The sequence below is a fragment of the Copadichromis virginalis genome, linkage group LG7 (genome assembly GCF_057382275.1).
Source record: "Copadichromis virginalis isolate Kocher_CV1m ecotype Utaka linkage group LG7, C_Virginalis_male_GT1.1, whole genome shotgun sequence".
NCBI classification, from domain to species: domain Eukaryota; kingdom Metazoa; phylum Chordata; class Actinopteri; order Cichliformes; family Cichlidae; genus Copadichromis; species Copadichromis virginalis.
The window spans coordinates 9,871,604-9,895,074 of NC_140624.1; the positions used below are offsets into that span (position 1 = coordinate 9,871,604).

At 40.4% G+C, this 23,471-nt stretch overlaps 1 protein-coding gene across 1 annotated transcript in view; it reads left to right on the forward strand.

The window, feature by feature from the left end:
• shank3a (SH3 and multiple ankyrin repeat domains 3a) overlaps window positions 1-23,471 on the forward strand; it is a 255,418-nt gene that overhangs the window by 174,605 nt on the left and 57,342 nt on the right. Inside the window, exon 14 of the mRNA XM_085461600.1 lies at window positions 8,356-8,537. Within this exon, the coding sequence (XP_085317726.1) occupies window positions 8,356-8,537 (182 nt within the window). The remainder of the gene's footprint in view (window positions 1-8,355; window positions 8,538-23,471) is intronic.

Genomic DNA, 23,471 nt, shown 5'->3' on the forward strand with positions numbered 1-23,471 from the left:
AAATACAGATCGGTATCGGTTCCATTTGGCGTAGCTGTTGGGTGGCCCATGGGTTGTAAGGGTGCTTTGGTATGATCAGTGACATGATGAGTGTTAGGCATAAATAAAAACCCTGTTTATGTAACAAGCCCATCTGCGGTATCGTGCTGGAATCACAAATAACATACTTCAGATGTGGTATATGTAATCGTACGTGGAGACACAACCACGTGCACAGGTCAGAGACAGACAGATGGAAAGGGACTAATGATTATCACCACCGGGACCAATTGACAGCTGCCAATGTGTGTTTGTTCAGATGTTGGGTTGTGTGACAGATACTGAGAGACAGTGGTGACATTCTGAAGCTACATCTCTGAGTAATGTCACGTAGTTGATAGATAAATACAGCAGATGAACTGGTGCTGCAGGATGCTGGGACGAATTTCTTCCCCTCTGAACCACCAGACAAACTGCACAGTAAACTAGAGCTCTGATCACATCTTGAACCAAAAGATTAAACTGGTTTGCAGACACTTGTTAAGCTTTTTATTATGGTCATATATCAGCACAAGATCACCTACATAGAGCGCCCACCTAATGTGTTTCCGCGATGCCGCACGCTCTGTGCAAATGTACGTGTGTTTGTGTGAAACAGCTTGATGTCTGTCAAGGGAATTGCATTACGGACACAGCTCCAGCCGTACTCCTCTCTCCTCTAATACTCTCTTGTCACTTTACTCCATCCATCAAAGAGACTCACACGCGCACGTTCACAGGCGCTCACGTTTTTTTACCTCATTTTCTGTCATTAACACACAAACACGCAAACACTGCTCCATAGTCTTGTCATCCGTCTGCAGTTTGCAGCCAGAGAACATTCAGCATAATCTGCTAAATCATATAAAAGACTTGCACGCATCACTAAACACTAAAACTCTAGAGTCCAAAGTGTATGCACTAAGTGTACCACAATCAAATAAAATGAAACAAATGAAGTGGAATACATGAAGTAAATTTAGTTAATTAAAAAAAAGTCTCCCCGCATCGTTAATGTACCTTCCACTCTTTCTGTGAAGCATGTTATGTCCAATAATGATCGCAAAGTAAGTGCGTCCTTTTCTACTATATCTGGTGCTGCGTTGGCGTGAACAGTCACTGACAGAGATATACATCTTTTGCTGTTGTCGTCACTGTGCACAAGGCTTACATAAAGTGACACAAAAGGCAGAACGATGAAAGTAAAGAAAAATGAAATATCGCAGTCTTTTGTACACAAAACGTTGAGACCTTTTTTTTTTTTTTAGTGTGCCATGGATTAAAGTGAGAATGTATAAAAAGCCTAAAACGAGCAGCTGGTCTCCATGGCCAGAATCTGCACCCAAGTGAGACTGATGCTGTCCTTGGATATTTTTTTCTGTAATATTTCTCCCTCCCTCTCTCCGTTTCACTCTCTGACCTTCTGTTTATCCCTGTGGTAACTCTAGAGGCATTATGGGTGCCAGGGGAGTGTGAAATTAGTTGGCCAGTCAACAGCCAACTCTAGCAGGTTCCTGTGGAACTCACCATCACTTCCTCCTCCTCACGTGTGTGCAGTGTTGCCAGGATTTGGCTACCCTTCAGCTAAAGGTTTAGATGGAGACAATAGAAAGGGTAAACAGGTTAGACTTCTGTTTTTTAATTTAAAGATCAAAATCTAACAATAATCAAAGCTGTGGCTACGATTTTCACTCCAACTCCAACTGATGTAGTAGACAGTATGATTAGACATGATTCATGATGTTAATATGATAATATGGCACAGTTTTATCGGGACAAAGCAAATTTGGCTCTGTCGTAAAAGGTTAATTGGCTACTTGCCGTAATGGGCTGACAACACAAAGATATAATTAATCATCAAGAATGGAGCATTGTCTCGTCAGTGTCATTGTCAGAAATTGTGATGTTGAACTGTGCACCTGAGCTCTCAGTTATTTGTCTGGGTTTGTAAGAAAGATTTCAAGCAGCCAGATAGACACTTTGTGATGTTGTTGAGCAATAGATACAATATTTGATCTTTTGTATCCAACTTTCCCCACAGTTGCAGTAGGGAAATATTTCGTCAGTATTTATTTAGAAGTGTATGTATATGAGATGCCCTCTGACCAGGGTACATTAAATAAGAGATGAAGCTGTTCAGTTTTTCGGAGCCAAGTTAGTTTTTTTAAAACTCAGCCAGCACAGGCTCCGTTAGATCGTTGCTTGGGCTGTTGGTTGTTTCCGTCCTTTTTTTTCTCAACTCACGGGAGGCTAGGGGACAGTTTATTTTAAATAAAAATTCAGTCACACAACAAATAGGCCTCATTTCCCTGCTGATATACTGTACAATGACCATTATGTTACAAATAAAAGTGAGAGGTGTGCTGCTCCCTTCAACTTTGAATTACTTGTTCTGTTACTGTTCTCCTCACCTCTTTTTCAACTTCTATCCTTCCTTTCTATGCATTAGTCACACCAGACACTGGCGGTGTGAAGATTATTCATGGCACCTCAACACGGCCATAGGCCCGAGGTATGCATAGAGGACAGGAAAAGGGTAGAGAAACAAAAAGGAGAAAAAGGAGTGTTGAGCTTGCTCTGCTTTACCTGCGGAAAATTCATACATCAAAGAAGGACACAGGGGAGAGGGACTGATCTTTTAGAGTAATCTAACACAGATCCATTTAGCAGTTTCTCTTCCATCTTTGTTTAAAAGAGTACTGCCCTCTGGACTGGGTTAGCCACACAGTAATTCCACATTATGGTAATTTCATGCAGTATAGTGCATTATGTGCAGTCATTTTAGTGTTGTTTTGTGTTTCGACTGGCAGCACTGTCATCTCACAGCATTAAAGTTCTTATTTTGAACCTACCGGTTGGTTTCTCATCTTTTAGGTCCTCCAGTTTCTCCCCCCCCCAGTCCAAAGGCATGCATGTTAGCTTAATTAATAGTTTTAAATTAGTGGTAAATGTATATGTTAGTGTGAGTGGTCGTTTGTCTCTCTATTTTAGCACCGTGATGAACTCATTTCCGGTCCAAGGCCTTCATAGCCGATCTTTGATTGGATAGGCTTTTTAAAAACTAGATGTATGGCTTTCATTTTGTTAAATGTTCAGAGTCAGGTCAGTATTCATCAATAATGTAGATGTGGTTTACTTTTAGCTGGTCTTTCTCCAAAGCTGTTGGCATTGATCTGTAACATACCAGTTCTTCAAGTAGCTTAACCTCTGTTCAGCACGCTCTGACACTCATTTGCGGTAGAAGCTTGATAATTATGATAGCCTTGATGTTGTTCCCACTAGTCACATCCTCCAGCTCTACTTTGGGGTTTCTGAGGTGTTTCCAGTTCACATTCAATATGTAATCCCTTCACTATATTCTAGGGCTGCCCCAGGGTCTTCTCCTGTTTTATGTCCCCTCAAGGTTTTTATGCCAAATCCTTTCTGCATACATTAGTCCTTCATCTTGTCCCTGAGGGTCCAAAAACCTGTGAAGCAAACATAACTTTACTGCCTTGTTTTTTGTCAGTTTCCAGAGCTCATGACTACAGGTGATAGCTGAAATTCTGATCAGGTCCCTTTTCACAGTACAACACCTGTATCGCTGCAGGTGCCACATCGATAAGCGCTGGCAATCTTTGTTGCTGTTTTAGGCTGACTCGTGAGCAAGGCCACGGGATACATACAAATCTGTCATTTCAGTTAGGAATAAATTGTTTATCAAACTCTTTTAGCTATGATCAAGGACTTTCATGGCTCAGTGAAAGGCCTCGGTTCTCCATATTCCCTTTGCACCTTTATAGGAACATGTTGAGGTGTTCTTATAGAAAACGTCCTCTACAAATAGAGCACATCACCTATCTACAGGCTTATGGCCCATTGCCAAGCATAATGTGAAGGAGTTCACATGTGATGTAAGTTACTATAAATCACACCTCCCATACTTTATTTCATATCTTGGGTAAATTTTATATTACAGTGAAAAGTGAATAGCGATTATTTTATGAAAAGACGCAAGACTCTCGTTATAAGGGGTTTGTTTAGCTGAGCTCCTCCCACATATGAGATTGAGGCGCAGTTTAGAGTTATGTGTTAATCACACCAGTTGACTCTTGCTTCTAATTTAGTTTAATGTTAAAGACCCTGCAGAGCATAAGCTGTCTGTGTACAAACAGATTTGCTGTCTAAGACCTTAATATGTTCTGCCCAGTGAGCACAGTCCAAATTCTGCTTTGGCCTTGATAGCCATTAACACTCCCATGTTGCCCAGGAAAGAATGAGAGAGCATATAGCATGTCCATTCATGTGCAGTAAAGCAAAGGACAGACTGATGATCATTACGATGCAAAGTGTGATGCTGATTATGACTGTGTTTATAATGAGCTCATCTCACCTTAGAGAGCTGTGCTATTTGAGGAAAAAGCCATTTACCTGAGAAGACAAGGCAGTCATGTGAGAAAATGCTACACTGAGGCGGCTTAGTTTTGATGGCATCTGTAAAAATGGCATTTGCAGTTGCATCTTTGGACTTATGCTGGGATTTCACGCACAGAGACAAACTGAAAGAGCTAGATTTATTAACAAGCTGTTCAAATATTAATCTGTTTTTTTAGCTGTCTTTGCAAAAAAACAAAACAAAATCAATCCTAATTAGGAATCTGATAACTGACATGGAAATGTTTGCACTTACCATATGCAGAGCTTATTCAATTTTTTCCTCGTACACTGAAAATTAAAATGACTTTTTTGTAAAACCTATACACTTTTTCCCCAAAGGGTTTTATCCCCTAAACTGGAGTGTAATCACTGGGATAACATTTATTTTTGGATCTTATATTATCTGACATCGCCTTTTTTACTGTATTTGCACATGGAATAAAATCATACTAAGTGTCAAGGTCAGTGTGATCTGTGTAAACTGAATTATTGCTACAGCTGCAGTGCACTTTTTTTTAATCAGGATGGAGCTTTATATAAATCAAATCAAATATTTTATGACAAATTTACAGTTTCAGTTCATGTTTTTGACTCTTCGGGATTCTTTTTTTTACCTGAATTTTCTTCTTCTCAAATTGATAGTTGCCATCGTAACGGAGACAAATCCTGGTGTCCTAGGAAACGATGAGTATCCATCATACTGTAGATTGCATTAGGAGTTTGTGCACAAGTGCATGCTTAAGGGTAGATGTAATGGGTCCTACATTTGTATTTTTCTGAAGCTACGCTCAATATTGCAGCAAAACAAGAGAAAAGAAAAAAAGCGCAGTGAATGTTTTTGATGATATGGACTCTATAAAGCTCCAGAGAAAGGCAAGGACCCAGCTGCCTTTGCTGAGTGCTGCCACTCAACACCACATGATAAATCAATTAGAAATCCCTTTAACATTTTTAAATAGTCAACTTTTTGTTGTCCGTCCATCTCAGACTAATTTTAGAAAGCTTATTGATACCCTCTTCCAGGAAGCTGTTAAACAATATTATAACCACGGAGAACACAAAACAATCTAGGATATACCCGAAGCAACCAGTTAACTAACTCTTGCAATGGAAATTGCTTTCTATTGAGAAATGTTGATATACAACATTGACAACGACATCGAGAAAGTAGAAAATGTAATAAAAGCCATTTAGGCTCGTCTTGAGTCAGGCAAATCAAAGCTTGGAATAATTTATTACAGCAGAAGAGTATAATTACAATTTGGAGTTTGGGCTCCAAGCTCGTCACTTCCCACAAACATAATACGCAAACAAATTGGGAAGTGATGAGTAAAAATCCCCCCGGTGCCTACAGGTGGATGGTGGTGTGCTGGAGGGGAATAAATAATGCAGCAGAGCCACGAAGCAGGGGAGCAACACCAATGACGTGGCAGAGAGGGAAACATGGGAACTTTGCAGCTTAATTAGACCACTAAATTTAGAGGGCGTGTTTGATAAATTAGGTGAGGAAAAGTGACACAAAGTGAGTCTTATGTGTGCAGTTCAGCTGTAGTTGTCTGCTTGACTTAGCTCATCCACTTTGCTTTTTCTTTTTTTTCTTTTTTTCTTTCAGGTTTATGATCATTAAGATTTTTATCTGAATTTTTCTAAGTGCCGTTTAAACCTCATCCTTGGCAACTAAAGCAATTTATTACAGGCAAGGAGAGGGCAAAAACAGCTCCAACATCTCCCTTCTGTCTGACACATACAGTAGATAATATGTGTCACCCAGGTCCGGTCAGCTTAATTGCAAGGACCAGCAAAGGTTAGGCTGTGTACACAACCTCACAGTAAGTGTAGTGGATGGGAGGAGGTATATATGAGTTATTGAAATGGATGAAATGGTCCTTTAAGGGGTTTTTTTCCACATCTGTGTCATTCTGACATAGCCTCAACTCCTTGCTTCTCCAATTGTGCACGCTTCCTCCGCTGTGCACGCTGCTGATGTTCAGTGCTCGGGCTCTGACATTAAAATGCGGCAGCCATTCTGGGCCTCAGTCCCGGCGGTAATTGGAAAGCCGTCAGCGAGCTGTTGTTTCGATAGAGAGGGAAGCAGAGAAAGAGAGGCTGGGTCAGATGAGGAGAGCAAGAAAAGCAATAGAGAGTGTGGGCGAGAAAGAGACAAATAATGCTTGAAATCAGGGAAAGAGTAGACCGAAGGATTTAGAAATAAGAGGAAAGGGCACATGAGGTTGGTGAAGGATCGAATGAAGGCTTTAAAGTGACTGATACAATATGCTGAGGGAGAAATGGCAAAAGAGTGAAAGAGAGTGAAAGTGATGAAGAGGTTTAGAGATTTCTTGTCTTTTAAGTAAACGTTGCAGAGAGTAGCATCAAGGTCCAAGTTCAGGGCATAAGAAAACCACTTGTTACAGTAAAAATACAGTCTCCTGTCTATATGTGAAACAGAAACAAGAACATCTCAGATTGGTGAAATGCCATTTTAAGCATTTGATTTTTATTAATCTCCTATTTGTGATTACTATAGATGTATTGCTTTTTGTTTTTTGACCTATGGTGAAGCTCTGATCAGACAAGAGGCAAAGTGACGCTGAATGCAACTTACAGAGCGGTGGCAAAGAAGTGATGAATGAAGACTAGGCGGAGCTCTGCTGCTGCTGTATTAGAATTCACCGCCAGAGAGAGAGAGCAAAGATGGAAAAGGAAAGAGAGAGAACGAAGACGCAGCAGAGAGAAATGTTGAGGAGAAAAGGGATAACAGGGTGAAATGAAGGCGAGAGAATGGGAGAGAGAGGGAAAGGATTTGAGACGAGGGAAAAGAGGGAGGAGCGACAATTAAACCAAATCGGCTGGAGCTTTTTGACCCCCACCCCACTGCACACAAGCACACACACACACACATACACATACTATCACTGCCTGCCTCAGGGAGCCATGGTGCGTGCACGTTCGCAGGCAGACAGGCAGGAGATCAATCGTGCTCTGGGACGAGTGTGTATGTCTGTAAGCGACGTGTTAGCAACATGCTGGTGGCGGCATGTGCCGTGCTAGTGAAGGTGCAGTGTTAGCGGGAGCAGAGGGGGCTGTCTGTGTATGTGCCTATGCACACAGCTAGAATGCACATAGAGGGCTTGTGGTGTGTGAATGTGAGCGAGCCGTCAAAGGGGAGGGGAGCCACGGAGCAAAGCAGCAGCAGCAGTAGCAGCAGCATTGCCAGAGTGTGTGCGAGCGTGTGTGAGAGAGCGTGTATGTGTGAGGGGTGGAGGGGAGAGGAGAGGCAGACGCGGCGGGACTCCCGGGAGAGGGAACGGGAGTTGGGGAGCAAACCCAGCCTCTCTCCTCCACAGCAGGACAACCAGGACTCAAGGACGAGGCAAGATCTGTAACCCAGCCTGGAGCATCTGGAATTGGGGACGTATGGGGGATTTCTGTCCCTTTCTGTAGGGGACTTCTGCTGGACACCCAACTCAGGATGTGTTGGACTAAGGGGAGGGGGCTTCCAGACGGATCTGGCAGAACCACACAGAAAAGGAAGCAGTGCAGTTCCTCTAACCGTTATGTTTCTGCTTCTACCTCGATTAGGATGCGAGGGAGAGGGGAGAGATAGAAGGAGGAGGTAAAAGAGAGCAAGGAGGATACTGTCTATTGCTATTAAGGAGGGAAGAGAGGGAATAAGAAGAAGGGAAAGGTGAGGTAGTGGCTGTGAGGGGTGTGCTCTCCACTGATGACTCTCCCATGGAACACTGACTATTGACCCTTCATTGGCAGGTGCTGGAACTTGTTTATGAATCCCTCCCTGGCCACCATAACAACCAGGGGGTGTCACCAGGTTTCTGTCCCGCTGACGAACATGTCGGTGACCACAGGCTTCAGTTACCAGCTCCCTGGAATCACCACAGTGACATATGTATTTGTTTACAGCCCTGGCTCTGTGCAGAGAGACCCAAGCCCACCTCATCACACGCCTCCAGCACTGTCAGGCTCCCGCGGGCCCAAACGGAAACTCTACAGTGCCGTCCCAGGACGTACCTTCATTGTGGTCAAGCCCTACACGCCACAGGGGGAAGGAGAGATCCAACTCAACCGTGGAGAACGGGTCAAAGGTAGGATGGCTACTACATGTTTGACTAGCTCCCTAAACCTACTAAAGTAGGTAGTAATAACACTACTGTTGTTAACATGTTGTATTTCATAGCATGACAGTAACTTTCCATCATCACCAATGTTTACGATGTGCTGCAAAGTCCAGAACTACATGTGGCTTGCATGAGTATCAAAGTTGGGTTTCTTGCAGTGTAAGAAAAATCAAACATTCCTATGCTCTCATACTTCTCAGAAGCAGACCAAACCATTACTTCACTACGATTTTTTGTTGCATAGCAGTTATGTAATCTTTCTGTCTGGGAGTCATTTCGCTGATGTTTGAGTTTGACATTTGATTTATCATTTCATTAACCTCTTAAATGTGCTGTTTTCTGTTTTACACAGAGGTGCAGTGGTTTTCCTTTCATGTGTTTGTGTGTGCTTTTGTCTCCATTTATGCTTCACTCAAGACTATGACTGTAATGACGTAGAAGGTAAACGCAATAATATTCTTCTCACCCTGTACCTCTCCCGCACACCACAGTGTGTCAACCCTACACCTACAGTGAAGCAAGTAGCTCTTGGCCCTGTTTGAATCCACTTGTGATGTGTGTACAATCTCAGTACAAATTCGTGATTACTTCAAGGAGAGGGCATGCAAATTCAAACAGGTCCCGTGTGCTATTGGTTGCTGGTTTGCATACATATATTGTGTTCTTCCTCCTCTCTTAGAGTGCTTCTCCCTGAACACACAACTGCTTTTCTCCCTTCTCTTATCGCCTGTCCACAGACACCCAGCACCGCATTGACCCCACATCCCTACATCCTGCCACTTCACATACATCACCATGGATCAAACCCACATTAGCTTAATGGAAACAGTTCCCTCATGTCCTTAGAAAGACCAGAGAGAGTAGGGCAACACTCATGCGGAGACCTCTTATGTTGCTCTCAGATCTACAGAGGCACAGGAAGTACAGATTAAGGGTCAATTTGGCATTTCAATTTGGATTTTGTGCAAACAACCAAAGCACACAAATGTCCCCACACATGATCGACATGCACAAACACACACACATACACACACCATACCTTTTCCCTCTTATTCCTTTCTTAAAAACATTCAGTAGCGTGTCACTCAAACACTACTCTAAACCTAGTGCCACGATGCCTTCACTGTCCTTACACATACAGAAGTATTCACCAAAATGTTTTCTGTCTTCTGTCTTCCCTGACAAACTTTTTTTTCAGCAGACCTCCTCCTGTGTGTTTTGACGCCTCCTTTTCATAGTATCATGTCTGTTTTGTGGAAATACTGCTGTTGTTTAAAGCTATCAGAGTGCTGTTTTTCCTGTAGAAAACCAAGTGATACAGCATTTTATGAAACAGTGATGCATACTGAGGTTGACACAAATGTTATTGTGAATGTGATGACTCAACAGCAGCCTAGTATGCTTCCATCCACTGAATGGATCTGCTGTCACTAGCTTTTCTGTCTGTGAAACCAAATCCATAACCCTGCCACTAATGTGAAAACCCACTGCTTTGTCGTTATTTCATGTTAGCCATGCAGGAAACGAGCTTATCGTTGCATAGCTGCCAGCACCCCGGCCCGGCCAAGTTAACCATCTGGCTCCCTTATGCAACAGTGACCATCATAACCATAACTATGTTGCGTTTACTGCCTTTATGTAGTCTCAGGATATAAAATGAGAAATATGTCACTGATGTCAGCTGGTTATTGAAAGGCTTAAGGTCCTGGCCGTTCAGGTTTAATGAGTTTTGTTTTTTGTGGTTTCTTTCTTTTGTGTATAGAACACTTATCTTGTTAATCAAGGTTTCATGTAATTAAGTGTAATTCACTTTTTTATTTATCAGATGGTCAGAAAATTCAAAAAGCTTTTTATCAAATAAAGTAACACAGAGTAAGTCTGCACTCTACTATCGTGCCACCCCACAATGCCCATTCTGAGCCTGGAAAAACCCTGTTTAGTAAAAAAATAGAAAGAAAAATCTGTTTAGTGTTTTTACAATCTTAAAAAGAATGACCAGCTCTCTTGGCACAAAGGGAGGCTCAGCTTGAGAAGCCGTTTTCTTTAGGGATGTATGACCTTTGGTTTGATACATAATGGATCTCATCTAATCTGCATTCATAAATGAATGAGCTGCTAATAGTAGTAGGGCTCTTTAACAGTGGGAGACAGGAAGACATAAAACAAGTAAAAGAGATCGTGGAACATAGGAGGATCTTTTTTCTTTATCTTTTCTTGTCTGATTATCATGACAGATCAAAAACACATTTAGGGATGCAAGAGTAGTTTCTCTATGTGTGCTTACATGAATTTGCATGCATGCCAAGCAAAAATCATCAGTATTATTTGTTTCCCAAAGCTGAATAAGCTACTTCGTTGGACCTCTAACATGAAGATGATTCATTTGTGTTTAGATAATTAGCTCCCGCCCCCAATATCCAACCAAAGCAAATCTCTGTCCTCCTGTTAATGTCCACACATCCTTGCTAATCACCTGCTATACCAGAGGAGCATCCCTATGATGAGATCAGACTGGGTAAATCTTACTAAATGATTTCTGTGTTTGTGTGTTTCTGTGTGAGTAAGTCTCTGGCTAGAGTCCATGGTTACATGAGCGAGCACAAGCTTACACATGTAACTTTCATTAGCTCACCTGTAAGACTGGCAGCCTGTTGAGGCATAGATTGTTGTATGTTGTACAAGAAAGAGTTTAAAACATCATGTGATCATTGAAGATCTTTACTGATTAGACTCATAGTGTTGTTCTACACAGTAGAATGTAGCATGTAGTATTCCCATTCCATTATGTCTATAATTTTCTCATTTTCTGTTACAATATAATGCATCTAATCCAAAAAAAACTGAGAATAGTATCAACAGTGTATCCATTTCTTGTGTCCTGTCACTTTTAGTGAACAATGATTATCTGGATTCAGATGGTAAATACAACAGATCTGTATTGCAACACATCCCATAGCCTGTAGTTAAACGTAGAACCCATAGTTCAAGTAGGAACCATATGATGTCTCTTATATGTATCCACAGTTAATTATTATTGGGGTTTTTTTTTTGCTGCAAGATATTAATTGGAAATTCTTTGAAATAAATTTAAAAATCTAATAAAAGCAAACTATTTAAACAGCTTCATTTGGCAGTTGAAGAGGGCTTGCAGCAAAAAGTGAAGAGTCATCCTTAATTACTTTTTTTAATTTTTTTTTTTCAGACAGTTTGCAAATTAAAACGCAACAAAAATTTTACAATTTGTGTTGTGCTTGTTAGGATAAACCATACAAGTTAGCTGTTATTGTTTGTGCATTTGCTTGTGCCATTTAAAGTTCTAAAGTTACACGTTTATCAGCTCTTTATTGATTTCTGTGGTGGTTTATAGCAGACAGTCCATGCTGTGAGGATGCTAATGATTACTCTCTTGACAATGATGATGAATATGATGAACATGAAGGTAAAATGATATATTATTGTTTGAAAGAAGGATGACAAAGTGCTTGAACAGCTAAACCATTAACAAGACAAAATTGTGTGCCATTATTTCATGAAAAACAAATAGTTTGACTGCTGGAGGACTGTATTCTGTATCTGTTTTCCTCAGTGAGTGGGGATCTTCAGGCTTTTCTTTAAATCTAATATTGCAGTGTTGATTTGTGGTGTTGTCTAATTATAAAAGAATGTCCAATATTGTAATAATGTGAAAATTTAAAGTCATTCCACTTTTTCATCCTTCATCAGTAGATGAGTCAGTTTCAGTGACTGAACTAAACAACACTGTAGTCACATTATCATGTACTTTATCATAACCAGTTTCTCTTTGCTTGGAAAAGTTCCCGTTCTTCACTATGTGCTTGTCAGTCTTTTAGTCTGTTGTCTGCAGTCAATGTCTCTAGACAGCCTTGTTCTGGACAAGCAGTCCCTCTGTCCTGCATTTAGCAGGGTCATCCACATCCAGGTCTCCAAGCAGACTGTTAGTGTTAGGTAATGAGTACTGTTCATCTTTTGTCACTCTCTGACTGGTACTGGTATCATGTTGTATTTGAAGGTGTGTTTTTGATTGTGCATCTCTGTGCTCAGGCCCGTAATGGTGGTTCAAGGAAATTAATCTTTACAAGACAATCAAGTATTGTAGTCAGCCTGCGTGTGTTGATCCCTACATTACTTTAAAGGCTCCTAAGACCCTCTCGCATCCCTGTTTAAACTCATTCCCTCGCTCACCCCAGTGTTTGTTTCTGCTCTTTCCCTCCATTGATGTAATCTGATCTTATCATCTGGATGGACATCTCTTGAAGGCCACTTATAGTCACTATGGTAACAAATGAGGACACAACCAGGTCAAGCATTTTGCCAAGCATGTATCCTCACACACATGCACACACACACCCACACATGCACACACCAGTATAAACACACACATTATATAGACTTGCTTAAACTCATTTCACGTAGAACACACATTTAAAGTAATGGATGTGTGTGTGTCATCGTGCTGTCTCCCTACCATCCTACCTCCACAGGGAGCATTAACCGAACGTTCAGGACATTCTTCTCCTCAACAAGGTGACACACTTAAGAGCATGCTTCCGTAACAGTGTATTACATCTCTTGCACACACACACCACATACACCTTCTCCAAATGCCATTATAAATCTTGCAGGCAGCCATGAAAATGAAACCAGTGCAAGTAATGTTGAGATTAGACATTCACAAACATGATTAATGGGGTTTGGCCGCACCCAATGTGTGCAGAATATTAACACTGCTGTGGGCAATGGAGGATACCTGGACCAGCTATTGGGGCAAAAATACAAAAATACACACCCATATACTGGGGTTTAATGGATTACCCCGTGTCTACTTTTACACTACCTCAGAAGGCATCTGTTACTGCAGTCGGGTTCTTTGGGAACACACACAGTAGCTTAGCCTTTATCTAAAGCACGCATGCTTAACAAGGCCATTGAACTGCAAAAATTTCCAGTTGAACCCATGTTCTGAAGGCACGCTGCTGTTGTACTTATTGCTTTCCAACAATAGCTATCAATGCGTTATTGTGTACATGCGTTTTTGTCAGGGCCAAGAAACAGCGTATTACAAATGAAACATTTAACAGTGCATTATGTTTTTAAATAACACAGCTTGCCTGTATTAACACTAAAATGCATATGGATCTGTCAGTTACCAAGCAACAGGTGCTAAGTGCACTTTACAGCTCTGGCAGGTCATTTAAGACAAAAATAAAAATGATGAAATAGTGGCTTTAGCTAGTTTCTGAAAAATCTGATTTGGTTCCAAAAACCAATATTCTTTTACATGCATTTCATTTTTAATTTTTAAGCTTTATAGTCAGATTCCTCCATTGTCTTGTCTGCAAATCAAGTTGGATAAAAGCCTCTTTGCTAAGTGTTGAATTTAGACTAAATATCATTGTTAGCTTCCAACAGTGAGCTGAGGGTGAATTAATTATCCTTCTTCTCAGTCTGGTAGTGGCATTAAGTGAACCCTCTGTGTGCTTATGTTTTGTGTGTGTGACTGAGCCTGCCTGGGTGGGTGTGTGTGTGTGCGTGCGTGCGTGTGCATGCATGTATGCACATCTTCTTATGCATTAGCATAAGAAGATGTTTGTTTTCATCACAAAGTGTGCATGGTGTACACATGTATTTCATGTTAGTGTGTGTGTGTGTGTGTGTGTGTGTGTGTGCGCGCGCGCGATTGCCTCTGTGCAGCATAGTGTAAGTAATTGCCTCCCACAAGTTAGATAAACAGCATCCTTCAAGTATTCAGCAGCCAGCTGTCCTAATATCCGAGGCACATATGGGCAAAATGTCTCTCCCTCTCTGTCTCGATCTCTCCGCATCTTTTTTCTTTTTCTGTTTTTATTCTTCTTGCATACCTGCATAGCACCCTGTAAAAATATGTCCATTGTCACATTATGGTGACGCTTGCTTCTTTACGTCAGTGAGATTCAAAGTAACAACAAGGAGACCATAGCTAAGAGATCAGGCTTTAAACAATTATTCTACAGTATTAAGAAGTGATTATCTTGATTACCTGAAGCTAATCTGAGGATCGTGTTTGGCAACCAAAGAGCAACAAATTCTCTTATGACTGGGATGCTTCACGTGACAAGTGTTTTGAAAGTTAATTCCAAATGCATCTATCATTGCAAATGGTAGATGCATTTAATTAGTCAGTGTCAATTAGTTTTTTTTCCTCGTGCTAAAAGTTTGAGATCCCCTGCCTTAAATAATTAAAGATTAACTACAACATCAAGAGAAACCAGAGTCACATGACCTCTGTTTACCAAGGATTTTACTCTCAGATAGAAACTGAAAAGACAGAAGTGAAGTAAACATTTATACAAAGATAAACTATGATGAAACACTTTTTTCTATGTGGTATTTTTTCCATATTTGTGAGCTGTTACAAAAAAGCATTTTCACTAAATGTGCTTAGAGAAATGATCTCTGATTAAAGGCAATTTCTACCAGCAAGTTACACCTTTTATTTAATAAAATGTTGATCTACTTAACAGAGTGAAACTTAAAAATATTTGCTTGCGTGATTCTACAAGGAGAGCCTGAGAGATCATACAGATATTTAATAAAATATTGCAAAAGTGTTTGAGGGATAAGGGACTTGGAGTCTGTGCCCAGTGTCTCTCAGGAGCAATTAATGTTATCACAAAATGGACCTGAAGCTAGTCAGTGTATTAACAGATTTCACTTGTTGGTCATTCATAATGTTCCAAGCTGTGCATCTGCGCTATTGATACTGGACAGGGTCACAAGCCTGAGGCAAGGACATTGCTGTCCAATCAGAGTAGCAGTAGGGTGCAAAGTCCTGCCCACGCACCTACCTGCTCCCTGCTGAACACACCACCTGTCCTCATATTCCACTCTCATCCTTTTTATTTATTTATTTATTTATTTTCCGGTTAGTTTGTTTGTTTTCCAAATATCCCCATATGGTGCACCCTGGCTGACAGGATCATCCCACACTTGCCCTCTAACTGAAATTAAAACCCATGCTTGCCTAACATACATCTAACTTAGTGAGATGTAGCCTGATACAAAATGCTAATTAGAGACACAGCAGAAACAGCAGTTGCAGAGTTAATCAGCGTATGAATAAACATGAGCAGGAACACTGCTGCATAAACAGGAGCCATTGACTGATGCAGATACATATTCAACAGAAACATTGTTATGCTTCTGACTAACAATCACTCTATCATGTACAGTGTGGCACACAGTTTAAGTTGAACAGACTGCGGATGTTTGTTACGAACAGGCGTTTCCTGTTCTGTAAATTATCAACCTACTTAGCAGTCGCGAGCATGGAAATGTGCATATAAAGGTCATGTCCTAACCTGCTGGTGTCAGCTAGGGTGGCTTTTAGCAAATTTCAAAAAGCCCTGTGTCTTGACCTCTTCTTGATCAGCTCTGTTTTCTAATGCATGCAGTTACCCTGAAACTTAAAACAATTTTGCAAGAATTAACTATATTTAAGGCAATTAGACTTTAGTCATAGCATAAATGTATACTAAACAACCACAGCACTAAACCCACAGACAGGTGAAGCGAATAACATTGATGTTCTGCTGGGAAACCTTGGATTTTGGCAGTTAGTTGGATGTTATTGATGCATACCACCCACCTAAGTGTTGCTGGAGACCAAATACCTCCTACTGACACAGGAAACCCACAGTGGTACCATCCCAAAGCATTAGCGCTGTCGCAATGAATGGCATATGGTTTTATTCGTTTTTTATCGATAGATGATGATACTGGCAATTTTCTTTGTCGTCGTGGCAGCAATATCCTACTGTTATGGTCCTTCAAGGTTATTGTTATTACTAATGGCCTTAAATTCAACCTCATGTTCACTAGCCAGCCTGAATCACGTGCAGTTTTAGTCAGCACTGAGCATTTTTTTGGCATGTAATGAATTGTGTGCATGGGTGCAGCAATTTATTTATCACAATTGAACACTATCATTCATGTGAAACTGGTCAGTGACTAGTCGGTCAAACGAATAGCTATGTGATTGAAGACTCAGCAGCAAACAATCCATCGTTGATCTATTTAAAAATCAACAGGCAATCAATAGCTAGTCTGCAGCTAATCAATTGCTGCTATATTCTGGTCCTGCTCATCAGTATGTCAAGTGATCCAGATATGTTTTTTTTCTTCAGTATCAATGTGTGTCTCTGTTTTCATTTTAGACTTCCTTTTATTTAATGACAAACAGTATTTTATTTAATATATTTTTCCTTCATTCCTTTAAAATCTAAGCTGGAATTTTATGTGGCTTTGCCCTGGAGGAAGGGAAAAATAGAACCCAAGAAAGACGGTAAATATTAAGGAAGCTGTTCCTTCTATTTTAATCTCCACCTGAGGGTTGATACAGAAGGAGTGAAAGAATGAATAAAAAGCAAATGAACATGAAAGAATAAGAATGTGATGTAGCTTCCCTTCAAGCCTGTGAGGAAGGTAGGGAGGGAGGAGTTGAGATAAGATGAGAAGTGAGAAGGGATCCCTCTGAGTCAGCCTTGGAGTTTTCCTCACTCCTCTCTTCCTGTTCCTCCTCCCACTATAATTTACGACACTCCCACCCTGTTACCTTTTCTCCAGCTTTCTTCCTTTGCTCCACTCCTTCTCCTGTCATTCACAAAAAGCATCCCCCTTCTGTCCATGTTTCTTTATATTTTTTCTTAAACTTGTCAAGTCTTTATTTCTTTCAGTTTCTCTCCCTCTCCATTCCCACCTCTCTCTCTTTCACTCTCAGTGGAATACTCATGAGCTGGAGACTGCACCACTCTCTCACCCTCTTCTAAGCAAAAGAAGTCCTGTGAGGATGAACAGGGCACAGCACATATTTGACTCTTAGCAGTGTGACCATTCCTCTTCCTTGTTATTTATTGGCCCTGTACTCCATTCTGTCTTGTATCTACTCTGGGGTCCACTTGCCCTTTTGCGCACCTCCTTCTTAATTGCTTGCCACCTCTATTCCTTTCTGTGTCCACCTTCATCTTTTTCAGTGTCCATAATTTTCTTCCCCAATCATTTCTTACATTTTTTCCTCTTGAGTTTTTAGAAAAGCTACTTAATCTTCATCGTTCCAAGTGTCCTCCCTTCATGCAGTCCCCGTCTCACATATTGCAGGCAATAACTATGTCCCTGTTGCATTTCTATACAAAGTACATGGTCCTCTTTGCTCTTGAGTGTGTGTGTTTGTGAGTGTATGTGTGTGCGTGCACATGTGTTAGCATGTCTCTGGTTGTGTCCTCTTGTTTCATAAAGATGCAACTCTGCTCTCACTCTCTATTACAGAGAACTGAACTGAGGTTTAATAAAGACTGCAGGGATCCAAATCTAATAACAGCTGCACTCTGCTTATTGGAATGCTCTCATTCACCTTCACACACTTTGTTTAATGCACGGACACACTCGCACTCATACACATTGCTATGAAGGCTGAGATATAGTCATATCCTGACTCAGCCAGTTCCTATTTCACATCACATAACATTTATTTAGGCTTTCAGTAATGTTATCAGTGTAACATATCAGTGATGCTTAATGAAGAACAGTTGGATCTTCAGTCGGGGCTATGGGAGCTGTTCCAGTGGCCATATTACAAGTGGAGTTACATTGATGCATTCTGGTACAATACAATACAATGTACACTCACTGACCACTTTATTCAGCTTTTTCAATGTGATAATTGTACTTTTGTTTTCATTTCGTTTTATTGATATTTAGCTTCAAAGGAGCTAAATTTAAAAAAAATCATTGAGGAATAGTTCTCCAGGCTTGCAATGTTTTGGGGTTTTTTTTTTTTGGACATTTGCTGCCTTTTCACGCATTTTCAGTCCAGTCCTTGTACCCGACCATTTTTAGACCATTTTGTTACGCCAATTAACAATGAGCTTAAAAAAAGGCACTTATCTCAAGATTGAACCAGAATGAACAAGTGTTGTGTTGACAGATAACAAGCAATTTAGTAAAGAATCAGTTTTAAATATTTAGATAATTTGTTACAAGCAGCCTGTTGCAAACATTTTCCATTGCTTTAGCTGAATCTTTGAGAAATGCCAACAATAACAGTGTTTGACAGGCATAAAATAGTATTTTTTGCACTAACAAAGTGATTCCCAAAGAGCTGTTAGCTGAAAATTTGGCACATCTTGGCATGGTGAATGGAGAACAAAAGGCAGCCAGCATCCAAAGAAGAGCTTTCAGTGTTCCTCAAAAAGCCTGGAGAACTATTCCCGATGACTACTTAAAGAAATTATAGGAAAACCTGCCTAAGAACGTACAGGTTCATGTTGAAGAATAAAGGTGATCATACCAAATATTGACTTTCAAGGTCATTAGAATTGTACAAGCTTTTATACTGTATTTCCATGTATTTTTGCATGTTTACGTAAATCACTACACCCATTCCCTTTTTTGTATTGGATTGCATGCGGTTTCATCAATGCACCAAATAAAGTGGCCAGGAAGCGTAAATACACTTAAGTCTATTTAGATCAAGTCTTCACATTTGATGCAATTAAAGCTGGATTATTGAAACTGCAAGTCACTTGAAGTTTTTGTCTCACACTCTAGTACCTCCGAACACTGGTGATCAGAATGTGCTTCTCTTAATGCCTAAGATTCACAGAGGAAACAGAATAAAGGAGCACAGCTCATAAAGTGAACAGCAGGGAGCAGCAACAGGATGGTGAAAAAAAATTACAATAGCTTGTGTTTCATCAGAAAGCTCCTAGTTAGAACAGTTTAAATGTAACTGTTATCGACTGTGAAACAAGCTTCTATCAGGCAAAGTGTATTCACTCTGTCTCATGATATTTCTGTCTGTGTCCCTATGCTATTATGCAGCTGTGGCATGTGACAGCAGACATATGCAGACCATCATTTTTAATGTGACTCTTTTAGATATTTGACTGCCTTAATTTATGTTGGCCCAACAACCAGAGTTAATACATGGAGACTTTGAAAGTAAGAGTGAGTTACAGATCACTTTATAGCATACTTAAAAAGAATTATTACTGCAACACTCCAAATAAATTCAGCAACAAATGCAATATTTAATGATGCCATCATACCATTTCATGGAAATCAAGGTGTACTTTGGCTTTGGCAAATCTTCTGCGGCGTTTCTGTCTGAATCAGTGTGAGTGCATCAGTGGCAGAAAGCCATCAGCCTCTCTCAGAACAGCTGCATCCTTTGTCTGCTTCTGTGGGCAAATACAAGAGTTTGACGCAGCACCCCGTTACCTGGGAAACATGTTTGTGTGTGTGTTTTTAAAAATCTACTCATTTCCTCATCATCTGCCATTCACTGATTCATGAAAGCGACTCTCAGTGGTTTGTGTGTGTGTGAGGAGGGGTTGGTATAACGAGGAACAAAGACAATGAGAGGCAGAGAAACTAAATGAATGACTCAGCTCAAAGCATTAGAATGACACAAATCATGAACTAAAATGAGCTCAATCACTTGCCAGAAACACACTCGAACAGGGGTGCACTGAAGCCAGCAGGAAGGGTGTGTGAAGCGTATAAATAGCTCTGCATCCTCACTGATGCTATTTTTAAACCAGGAGTCGTGACTGTCTTAACGGAGGGCAAAACACAGTCATATCACGAGCAAGAGACAGAACAATACTGTAAGACTTCACCACAGACTTCTTGGGCAGTCATGAATAACTAGGCGTCTGTTGAAACATGGCTTTTCCTCTTTGTCAGCTTGCGTATGTCTGGCTCTCATCTCTCTTTGTCACTGCTAAATGCAAGCCTCTGCCTGCCACTTAATTTGCCTTTGTTTCATTCTCGGGTTCTGTTATGCTTTTCTCCTTTTTTGGTCTCACTTCATGCTTAATTTGTATTGTGTTTCTTTAAAGAATTTTTCATTAAAAGGCTGGCGAGGAGCTGCACAGTCTACTGTGGCAAGATGCTTTGAATCCCTACGAGACTTTAAAATATTGTATGTAGAGTACTGTACACTCCACCTGAGCGTATTTAATAGTTAGTCTGTGAATTTTTAAATCTATCAAATGGTAAAATCTGGGGTTTTGCATATACAGTAGCTGAAACACTGTTTAGATCAGGGGTCGGCAACCCTGGGTTGGAAGGGTTAACTGATGGCACGACCATAGCTGGACTGGCCATCGGGCATACTGGGCATCTGCCTAGTGGGCCGATGTGATTTTTCGTTTTTATGGGCCGATGGTTTTTGTTTGTTTATTGTTTTGAGTTACAATAACTCATACTGCGTGCTAGCTAGCATGTTTCTATACAGCTGGGTGGGTGCTATGATGTTACTGATAGTGAACTTTATATTATTCATAAGGTTAGTTAGTAGAGTTGCCAACTGTTCCATAAAAAAATGGAATCGTCCCGCATTCAGAGAAAAGGAACACAGTTTGTCCTGTACTTCAGCTAGAATGGAAAAAGACACAAAGCTGGAGTTATTCTGCATCTTTACGCTGTCAGCTGCCTCTTCTTCTCTCATTCTCTCCCCCTCTCTCACCTGTTGCTACTACAATCATGAAACTAATCAATGATCAGCTGATCGTCTCTCTTGTTTGTTTATCGCCCACTTTGCGCCCGGAAGAGGAAACCAGCGGATGTTGCGCTAAACAACAGCAGCATCTTTAAGCTTGATCAACTGTTGTTAGAATTTATTTAATATTAATTTCTAGTATCAGCTGATGTTTGCTGGAGCCACAGCTGTAAAGCTGCTGGTCAAGATATCGATTTGGTTATCTGGTGAGAGGGAAACATGAAGATGAAACCAGGAGATGTCCTTACTGAATCATCAGAGCTGTGATGGAGAAACAGGTTTACCTTTTAGGTGACATGAATGAGTTGAAGGGAAGTTATGAACTGTTTCTGAGAGACAAATAACACCAGGATCCTTTTCTAAGTAGCTGACAGCTGGTAACTGTGCAGGGGCGGGTCTAGAAAAGTTTTGCCAGGGGGGCAGGTAGGGCATTAACAGGGAGAGGGGGGCACAAAGAAATACTTTCCTTTCTTATTCTCATTTAAAATGTCTCACTTTTATTAAATAATTATCTGAATCTTACAACCAAAGTTTCTATCCGATGGAAAATGTATAGAAATCATACATATACCAACAAGACAGTGTACATCACTGTCACAACAGCGTTTGTTTTCTTTGTTGTGAGGAGACCATAAATAGCATTTGCATTGTCTGTTTTCTGTTGTTTTTTGTTTCGAAATAGCTGATAACTATTCACTGATAGCTGCCAACATCTGCGAACAAATATAATTCTGTCAAGTTGTTCTATATAGTGTGTAACTGTTCATGTAGAGCGTTATTAAATTTATTGCTAATGCAATCATATGGCACATTGACTTCTGAGGAAATTTTAGACGGCACTCGTCATCAAAAAGGTTGCCGACCCCTGGTTTAGATGTTGCTTCTTTTTTAGACATGTGCCCTCCACCTTTAACCAGCTGTGCCATTCCTCACGTAGTGACAGTATATCCATAGAATTCTTTACTTCAGTGAGTTATTCTGATCAGTAATCCTGTGGCCAAAAGCAGCTCATAGTTGTGAAGGTCAAAGGTAGAAAAGTGAGAATGCAAAAATACTGCAACCTAGAATTAATTAAAAGATTCAGAGAATAGAAGACATTTCTGTAAGCCGGTATTCAGAGACCCTAATAAGCCAGTACTGGGGCATGATTGTGTTGTGGTAATCGCTGCCTGGGCTCAGGAACATTTCTGAACATCATTGTCAGTTACCAGAGTTTGTCATGCCATGCATGAAATATAAACTAAATGCAACAAAGCATAAATAGAGAAGATCCAGATTTTCTGTCTCCTCTGGCAGACCTGAGGTGATTTAAGATGATCATCCTGGGCTGACGTGAAAAACTGTACCGTGGGCTGAGTAATAAAAATAAATGTTTTTTGGGGGGAAATGATGGACTCTATAAAGATTAAAAGGACAGTTTAGCTTGTTACAGGTATCAATGCAGAGATAACTGGCACAATTGTGACTGCACCATGAAAGCTGAATGGTTTATACTGGTCTGTAGCATCATGTGTTGTCATCTAGAGAACATCTTTTTCTAGGAAGTATTTGTTTATTTCAGCAAGGCACACAAAATACATTTCACAGCACCACCCACAATGGCTTTAAAGAGTCACAGTGCTAATCAGAACTGCTTGCAGTCAAGACATGTCACCAGCTAAAAATACCAGCCAAATATAAAGCTGTTTGAGAAAAAACAACTGGAACTGGTAAAATATTTTGCTTTCAAAGCTATACCAATTGTTATTGACACAAATTAAGAGGGGATATGCATCCTAGAGTTTACAGAGAATTAACAACGTAACTTTAAGTACATAATTTCACAATATTTCATGTCTCGTGACTTCTTATCCATGCTGTATGTTGTTATAATCTATTGCCATTAAAGTATATTGTATACAAATCATTTCTGATGACACTCCTGTGTAAAGATGAGCTATGAGATTCAGTGAAACATGAAATTGTTGTTTGAGTACAATACTGTAAACAGTTGGTAAAAGAATTTGAAAGCCAGATAAAAGGAGAGTAAAAATGTTTCCTGTCATTTTGTGTTTTTGTCTGTTGGTTTAAGAAACAAAACAGCAGGTTCTCAGCAGGTGGCCTGTACAGTCACAGTTCCTCAGTGCAGGGTTGGCTTCGGCATTTTAATGCAATCCTGCACGATCACAGTTTGTGAGGTTATTTAGGATTTCAGAAACACTGAGTTATCAGTTCGTGTCTAATCATTTAGCCACCCATAATAACTTATAGAAGAATTAAATGTGATTATTTGGAGAGCACGGTGGCACGGTGGTTAGCACTGTTGCAGCGCAGCAAGAAGGGCCTGAGTTCAATTCCACCAT